The 9,842-nt window shown below is 37.4% G+C and overlaps 1 protein-coding gene across 1 annotated transcript in view; it reads left to right on the forward strand.

Annotated features, from left to right (window-relative positions):
• Positions 1 to 586: 586 nt before the first annotated feature.
• The window catches only part of ngfra (nerve growth factor receptor a (TNFR superfamily, member 16)), a 93,318-nt gene continuing 84,062 nt past the window's right edge, over positions 587 to 9,842 (forward strand). The window contains exon 1 of the mRNA XM_061905503.1: positions 587 to 873. Within this exon, the coding sequence (XP_061761487.1) occupies positions 835 to 873 (39 nt within the window). The 5' untranslated portion in view covers positions 587 to 834. The remainder of the gene's footprint in view (positions 874 to 9,842) is intronic.

The raw sequence follows: 9,842 nt of genomic DNA on the forward strand, positions 1-9,842 counted from the left end.
GATGGATATAAAAATATTGCATGTGGCCCTCTGAGGGTAGATACGATAAAAATGAGCACTAAAAGAAAGTGTGTGCCTTGAAATGTGTAGTGCGCCGCCCTCTTGTGGCCGTTGAGGGCACTACAACACGCTGCTGCGCATGTTGACCAGATGGAGCTCCGTTGAGTGTGTCTCATTACACGCGATCGCTTAAACAAGCACGTAAATAAACACATCAAATATGCGTGTCTGCACCCTGTTATTAATATGTTTAGGTTCCGATGGCAAACTCGTCACACTAAATAACGAGGAGCGACGAGAGGGGGGGCGTGGCCAAAGAAGACATGAACGCGGTCCAAAACAAGTAGTAAGTCAAATGTAAATAATGATACGAGACATGATATTAATAATGATGATGATACAAGACATGTGTTATTGTGATGTTTCTCCTGGGAAGTCACGTGATCGTCGTGACTGCAGTGTCTTTATTACCTTTGTGTGCACCTGCAAGGGCTGGGGGGTGGAGAGTGAGAGAGACCCTCACTCCTCCTCCTCCTCCTCCTCCTCCTCCTCCTCCTCCTCCTCTGCATTGCACTTGCATCCAAGCTTCACTCCGGACAGGACACACTCCTCATCCTTCTCCTCCTCCTCCTCCTCCTCCGCCTCGGGTGCCTTCCCAGTCCAGTGTGGTCCAGGTGGTCCTGGCTGGGTGGAGAGATGCTGCAGTGGACTTGCAAAACAAGATTTGAGATGGAGAAGAGAACATCCACATAGCTTCTTCCTCCTCCTCCTCCTTCTTTTCTTCTGATCACTTTTTTTGGGAGATTCTTCTTATTTTCTTCTTCGTCCTGCAGGATGACCTCCTTCCCTGCCCTGCTGGTCATCTACGCCCTCGTAAGTAACATCGGTCTTCTTCTCTCTTTAATTTGGAGCTTGCCAGACTTCTTCTGGACTCCACTTCAAACTACTTTCTTGCAGTGTTTTCCTTCTTGCATTGTGAATGACAGAAGGACATTTCTCCCATGCATGATGATGATTGAAATATTTCTGATGAATTATGAAGAGCACGTTATGATGACTTTCTTGAGGCGCACTTTTCCACTTTCCAACATGTTAAATCAGGGGTCCACAAAGTTTTTGATGCGGGGGCTACAATGGGTTAAAAATGTAAGCCGGGGGCCGGGCTGTATATATATATATATATATATATATATATATATATATATATATATATATATATATATGCTACTTCACCCGTACAAGCCTGTTGAAATGAAGTGAGGCATTTAAATAACATCCCCTGAAGAGCACAGAGGCTGTTATCCCATATTACTTTGGGATAATAATATATAGTAATATGAATAATATCTCCATAGTGCCCCTACAAGCCTGTTTCGCAGGCTTCTCTGCTCTTTAGGGAATTTTACTGAAGTGAAGGGCAGAGAGGCTATTATTAGCTCATTATAATATGGGATAAAAATATACAGTATAATAATATATACCAATATGGATAATATCTCCATATTATCCTACAAGCCTGTTTTGCAGGGTTGTCTGCTCTTCAGGGGATTTGATTGAAGTGAAGCGAGACACTTCAATCAAATCCCCTGAAGTGCACAGAAGATTTTGGGGAATTTTATTGAAGTAAAGTAAGATACTTCAATAAAATCCCCTGAATAGCAGAGAGGCTATTATTATTATCCCAAAATAATATGGGATAATAACATACAATATAATAATATATACTAATATGGATAATATCTCCATATTATCCCCTACAAGCCTGTTTCACAGGTTTCTCTGCCCTTCAGGGGATTTTATTGAAGTGAAGAGAGACACTTCAATAAAATTCAGTGAAGAGCAGAGAGGCTATTATTATCCCATATTAATATGGGATAATAATATATAATAATATGGATAATATCTCCATAGTATCCTTACAAGCCTGTTTCGTAGGTTTCTCTGCTCTTCAGGGGATTTTATTGAAGTGAAGTGAGACACTACAAGCCAGTTTCGCAGGTTTCTCTGCTCTTCAGGGGATTTTATTGAAGTGAAGTGAGACACTTTAATTGTATTTCATCCCAACAAGCCTGTTTCGCAGGTTTCTCTGCTCTTCAGGGGATTGCACTGAAGTGAAGTGAGACACTTCAATAAAATCCCCTGAAGAGCACAAAGGATTTTAGGGTATTTTATTGAAGTGAAGTGAGACACTTCAATAAAATTCCCTGAAGAGCAGAGAGGCTATTTATATCCCATATTAATATGTGATAAAAATATATAATAATATGGATAATATCTCCATAGAATCCCCACAAGCCTGTTTCGCAGGTTTCTCTGCTCTTTAGGGGATTTTATTGAAGTGAAGAGCAGAGAGGCTATTATTAGCCCATTATAATATGGGATAAAAATATACAGTATAATAATATATAAAAATATGGATAATATCTCCATATTATCCCTACAAGCCTGTTTCACAGGGTCCTCTGCTTTTCAGAGGATTTGGTTGAAGTGAAGTGAGACACTTCAATCAAATCCCCTGAAGTGCACAGAAGATTTTGGGGAATTTTATTGAAGTGAAGTGAGACACTTAAATAACATCCCCTGAAGAGCGGAGAGGGCTATTATTAGCCCATCATAATATGGAAAAATAATATACAGTATAATAATATATAATAATATGGATAATATCTCCATATTATCCCTACAAGCCTGTTTCACAGGGTTCTCTGCTTTTCAGGGGATTTGGATGAAGTGAGGTAAGACACTTCAGTAAAATCCCCTGAATAGCAGAGAGGCTATTATTATGCCCCAAAAATATGGGATAGTAATATACATTATAATAATATATACTAATATGGATAATATCTCCATATTATCCCTACAAGCCTGTTTCGCGTGTTTCTCTGCCCTTCAGGGGATTTTATTGCAGTGAACTGAGACACTTCAATAAAATCCCCTGAAGAGCACAGATGATTTTAGGGGATTTTATTGACGTAAAGTGAGACACTTCAATGAAATTCCGTGAAGATCAGAGAGGCTATTATTATTATTATCCCATATTAATATGGTACAATAATATACAATAATATGGATAATATCTCCATAGTATCCCTACAAGCCTGTTTTGCAGGTTTCTCTGCTCTTCAGGGGATTTTATTGAAGGGAAGTGAGACACTACAAGCGTGTTTCGCAGGTTTCTCCGCTCTTCAAGGGATTTCATTGAAGGGAAGTTAGACACTTCAATTCTATTTCATCCCAACAAGCCTGTGTCGCAGGTTTCTCTGCTCTTCAGGGGATTGTATTGAAGTGAAGTGAGATAATTCAATAAAATTCCCTGAAGAGCACAGAGGATTTTAGGGTATTTTATTGAAGTGAAGTAAGACGCTTCAATAAAATTCCCTGAAGAGCAAAGAGACTATTATTATCCCATCTTAATATGGGATAATAATATATAATAATATGGATAATATCTCCATAGTATCCCTACAAGTCTGTTTCACAGGTTTCTCTACTCTTCAGAGGAATTTATTGAAGTGAAGTGACACACTTCAATAAAATCCCCTGAAGAGCACAGAGGATGTTAGGGTATTTTATTGAAGTGAAGTGAGACAGTTCAATAAAATTCCGTGAAGAGCAGAGAGGCTATTATTATTATCCCATATTAATATGGGATAATAATATATAATAATATGGATAATATCTCCATAGTATCCCTACAAGCCTGTTTTGCAGGTTTCTCTGCTCTTCAGGGGATTTTATTGAAGGGAAGTGAGACACTACAAGCCTGTTTCGGAGGTTTCTCTGCTCTCCGGGGGATTTTATTGAAGTGAAGAGAGACACTTCAATTCTATTTAATCCCAACAAGCCTGTTTTGCAGGTTTCTCTACTCTTCAGAGGAATTTATTGAAGTGAAGTGATACACTTCAATAAAATCCCCTGAAGAGGAATTTATTGAAGTGAAGTGACACACTTCAATAAAATCCCCTAAAGAGCACAGAGGATTTTAAGGTATTTTATTGAAATGAAGTAAGACACTTCAATCAAATCCCCTGAAAAGCAGAGAGGCTATTATTATCCCATATTAATATGGGATAATAATATATAATAATTTGGATAATATATCCATAGTATCCCTACAAGCCTGTTTTGCAGGTTTCTCTGCTCTTCAGGGGATTTTATTGAAGGGAAGTGAGACACTACAAGCCTGTTTCGCAGGTTTCTCTGCTCTTCGGGGATTTTATTGAAGTGAAGAGAGACATTTCAATTCTATTTAATCCCAACAAGCCTGTTTTGCAGGTTTCTCTACTCTTCAGAGGAATTTATTGAAATGAAGTGACACACTTCAATAAAATCCCCTGAAGAGCACAGAGGATTTTAGGGTATTTTATTTAAGTGAAGTAAGACACTTCAATAAAATCCCCCGAAGAGCAGAGAGGCTATTATAATCCCATATTAATATGGGATAATAAAATATAATAATATGGATAATATCTCCATAGTATCCTTACAAGCCTGTTTCGTAGGTTTCTCTGCTCTTCAGGGGATTTTATTGAAGTGAAGTGAGACACTACAAGCCTGTTTCGCAGGTTTCTCTGCTCTTCAGGGGATTTTATTGAAGTGAAGTGAGACACTTCAATTTTATTTCATCCTTACAAGCTTGTTTCGCAGGTTTCTCTGCGCTTCAGGGGATTGTATTGAAGAAAAGTGAGACACTTAAATAAAATCCCCTGAAGATCACAAAGGATTTTAGGGTATTTTATTGAAGTGAAGTGAGACACTTCAATAAAATTCCGTGAAGAGCAGAGAGGCTATTATTATCCCATATTAATATGGGATAATAATATATAATAATATGGATAATATCTCCATAGTATCCCTACAAGCCGGTTTCGCAGGTTTCTCCACTCTTCAGGGGATTTTATTGGAGTGAAGTGAGACACCACAAGCCTGTTTCGCAGGTTTCTCTGCTCTTCGGGGGGTTTTATTGAAGTGAAGTGAGACACTTCCATTCTATTTCATCCCAACAAGCCTGTTTTGCAGGTTTCTCTACTCTTCAGAGGAATTTATTGAAGTAAAGTGAGAAACTTCAATAAAATACCCTGAAGAGCACAGAGGATTTTAGGGTATTTTATTGAAGTGAAGTGAGACACTTAAATTTTTTTTCCTGCAGAGCAGAGAGGCTATTATTATCCCATATTAATATGGGATAATAATGTATAATAATATGGAAAATATATCCATAGTATCCCTACAAGCCTGTTTCGCAGGTTTCTCCGCTCTTCAGGGGATTTTATTGAAGTGAAGTGAGGCACTACAAGCCTGTTTCGCAAGTTTCTCTGCTCTTCAGGGGATTTTATTGACGTGACGTGGGACACTTCAATTTTATTTCATCCCTACAAACCTGTTTCACAGGTTTCTCTGCTCTTCAAGGGATTTTATTGAAGTGAAGTGACACACTTCAACCTGTTTTGCAGGTTTCTCCGCTCTTCAGGGGATTTTATTGAAGTGAAGTGAGGCACTTCAATAAAATCCCCTGAAGAGCAGAGAAACCTGCGAAACAGGCTTGTAGGGATGAAACAGCGTCTGTGTTTTTTCTTGACCTGTTGTGTATATATATATATATATATATGTATATATATATGTATATATATATATACATATATATATATATATATATATATATATATATATATATATACATATATATATATATATAAAATATGCATTTTTAGACAACAGCGGTAGAAAATGGATTAGAAAGGACAGCTTTTTAAAAATAATATCTATTAAAAAAAACAAAAAACTTTTTTTAAAAACTTGGGACTTCCCGCGGGCCGTAGTTTGGGGACCCCTGCGTTAAATGTTCATAAACTCTTGCATGCTTTGCACCCAAGCAGATGTGACATTAAACAACTCCATCCACCAGAAGGGCTAAATGCTGACACAGCAATATTTAATTGATTTATTTCAAACGTGGATACATTTCATGTTTTTAAAAATAGGGTTATTGACGTTATTGTTGTTATTGTCATCCACACTGTGGTTGATATTGTTAATTTTTGTGTTTCCTCTCATCTGCTGTTATTTTCTATACACTATTATTTTATTATACTAAATTATATTCCTTCTGATTTTTGTAAATAAAATAAAACATGAAATAAAAAATTAATCTAAATCACATATTTACGGTTTCACCACCCCACCTGTCTGAAAAGGAGTCGGAAGAAGTGAAGCTTACAGTATCCTGTATGTACCCCCTTTTTTCTGTTTCTCAGCAATTAAAAACACATTTGTTCACTTCCTGTCACAATCTGTAAAATAAATCAATAAATATCAGTACATTTGACTTTATTTTACATTAAGAGGAGAGATATAACCTTTGCGAAACATGTGATTTAAAACATCTGTATGCACGTACAACACTTAAAACCTTTAGCATACCAGGATGTGGGATTACATGATGGAACACATTAATAAACAATGTACTGGTATAATCAATTTAAAAAAAAAACGCTCAAAGTGTTTACAAAGTACAAGAAAGAACAATCCTAAAACACCTTGAACTTATTAAATATGACATAATCTAATAATGTGAAGCATAAATGATTATGATAAATGTTTTATTGGTATATGTTTTTAATAATTATTTACCGACTCTTTTGTCTATTTATTAATTGTGGTGTTACAGAATGAGTGTGTTAGCAACTGCTATGAAGTGAAAAATGGGTACAGGAGTACATAAGCTCTGCTTTTTCTTACTCCTTTTCGGACATGTTGTGAGGAGAAACATTGACAGTGCTTCTTAATTATTTTATGTTACAACCTCACAGGAAGAAGAAAACATTTTGTCTATTAAATGTGTCATTTGTCTATAAAATTGCTATAAGTACACCTCTGCATAACATCGTATCTTTATTAAACATTAAACACAACAAAAAAGAAACAAAAAAGAATACTCTAACTTACAATAAATAACTTTATCGACATTGTTTTTTGTCAGTAACAGAAAAAATCTAAAGTGCGTCAATTTGCCGGAAATTGCCCAAAAAATTACATTTTAATTAATGAATGAAAAAATGTTGTGACCGACTTGAGCCATTTGATACAGAAAAAAATTATTAAATTAAGTCAATAAATATTAATAGATTCAAACTTTAACTCAGGACACATGTTTAAATATCCTAAAATCCTTTTTTAAGGTTGTATTTTTTCTCTAAAATTGTCTTTCTGAAGGTTATAAGAAGCAAAGTAAAAAAATAAATGAATTTATTTAAACAAGTGAAGACCAAGTCTTTAAAATATTTTCTTGGATTTTCAAATTCTATTTGAGTTTTGTCTCTCTTAGAATTAAAAATAACGAGCAAAGCGAGACCAGCTTGCTAGTAAATAAATACAATTTTAAAAATAGAGGCAGCTCACTGGTAAGTGCTGCTTTTTGAGCTACTTTTAGAACAGGCCAGCGGGTGACTTACGGGCTACCTGGTTCCCGCGGGCACTGCGTTGGTGACCCCTGGTCTACGCTAAACATGCAGATGCAACACATTGAATATGAGGATCGTTTGAACAATCAACTGCACATTTAGTATTTGACAAGTTTCACAGAATGTACGCAGCACCATTGACAAGTTGGCTGCACATCAACAATTATGCAATTAGGGGAGGGGTTAGAAAGCATTGCTTTGTGTTCCTTTGGTACACACACACACACACACACACACACACACACACACACACACACACACACACACACACACACACACACACACACACACACACACACTGCTGGTGGAATATTACATTGGAAGGAAGAAATGAAGCGCGGAGGCAGCTGCTCCAATTGGTGGCGCTGCCAACTGCTGTATTGTGACAGCTGGCCTAAAGGGCGGCCATGACTCGGCCTCAATTCAATTTAGGGAGGACTCGGCCCCGCCCAGAGTGAGCGTGAGATGTGTGCGGACACAAAAGCAAGACGACGTGACCGCGTCATGTGATCACTTGAGCGTCGTCCTGGAAAGGAAGGAAGTCCACTTATGGGGATCATGGCGCTACTTTTGTGTCAACGGAGGGAAAAGAAATAATGCAGACGTTTGAAAGGATTTCTATCAGTGCTGAGTGTCTGTGAGGCCGTGAATGTGTCCTGACTGAAATATATGTACAGTAATCACTTCTTAATCACTGTCGACTGGTGGGGTACCAAAATGCATTTTGATACTTTTTGGTACTCTTCTAAATAAAGGGGACCACAGAAATTGCATTATTGGCCTTATTTTAACAAAAAATGTTACGGTACATTAAAAATATGTTTCTTATTTCAAGTTTGTCCTTAAATTAAATAGTGAACATACAAGACAACTTTTCTTTTAGTAGTAAGTAAGCAAACAAAGGCTCCTAATTTAGTTTGCTGTCATATGCAGTAACATATTGTGTTATTTATCATTCTATTATTTTGTCAACATTATTAAGGACAAGGCCCTGCGATGAGGTGGCGACTTGTCCAGGGTGTACCCTGCCTTCCGCCCGATTGTAGCTGAGATAGGCGCCAGCGCCCCCCGCGACCCCGAAAGGGAATAAGCGGTAGAAAATGGATGGATGGATATTAAGGACAAGCGGTAGAAAATGAATTATTAATCTACTTGTTCATTTTCTGTTAATATCTGCTTACTTTCTCTCTCAACATTTTTTATCTACACTTTTATTAGAATGCAATAATTGCATATTCTTCATTTTGGATGCTTTACATTAGTTTTGAATGATACCACAAATTTGGTAGGGATGTCCAATAATGGCTTTTTTTGCTGATATCTGATATTTCGATATTGTCCAACTCTTAATTACCAATACCGATATCAACCGATATCGATATATACAGTCATGGAATTAACACATTATTATGCCTAATTTTGTTGAGATGCCCCGCTGGATGCATTAAGCAATGTAACAAGGTTTTCCAAAATAAATCAACTCAATTTATGGAAAAAAATGCCAACATGAAACTGCCATATTTATTATGGAAGTCACAAAGTGCATTATTTTTTGCAACATGCCTCAAAACAGCAGCTTGGAATTTGGGACATGCTCTCCCTGAGAGAGCATTAGGTTGAGGTGGGCGGGGTTGAGTTGGGGGCTGGGGGGTTGCTGGGGGTGTATGTTGTAGCGTCCCGGAAGAGTTAGTGCTGCAAGGGGGTCTGGGTATTTGTTCTGTTGTGTTTATGTAGTTTTACGGTGCGGATGTTCTCCCGAGATGTGTTTATCGTTCTTGTTTGGTGTAGGTTCCCAGTGTGGTGCATATTTGTAACAGTGTTAAAGTTGTTTATACGGCCACCCTCAGTGTGACCTGTATGGCTGTTGACCAAGTATGCATTGCATTCACTTGTGTGTGATTGCACGCAAAGGCCGTGTCTTTAAGGTTTATTGGCGCTCTGTACTTCTCCCTACGTCCGTGTACACAGCGGCGTTTTAAAAAGTCATGAATTTTGCTTTTTTTAAACCGATACCGATAATTTCCGATATTACATCTTAAAGCATTCATCGGGCGATAATATCGGCAGCCCAGTATTATCGGACATCTCGAAAATTTGGGTATCGATCCGATACCAAGTAGTTACAGAATCATACATTGGTCGTATTCAAAGTCCTCATGTGTCCAAGGACATATTTCCTGAGTTTATAAACATAATATACAGTTTAAAAAACACGAAATAATATTTTGTGATGCTAAAAAATATCGCTGTAATCAAAGTAGAATCAACTAGATATGCTCTGGTACTTGGTATCATTACAGTGGATGACAGGTGTAGATCCACCAATGGCGTTTATTTACATTTTGATGCCGGTGACGTCTTCCTGAGGGCGTTTCAGTGTTA

The sequence above is a fragment of the Nerophis ophidion genome, linkage group LG07 (genome assembly GCF_033978795.1).
Source record: "Nerophis ophidion isolate RoL-2023_Sa linkage group LG07, RoL_Noph_v1.0, whole genome shotgun sequence".
NCBI classification, from domain to species: Eukaryota; Metazoa; Chordata; class Actinopteri; order Syngnathiformes; family Syngnathidae; genus Nerophis; species Nerophis ophidion.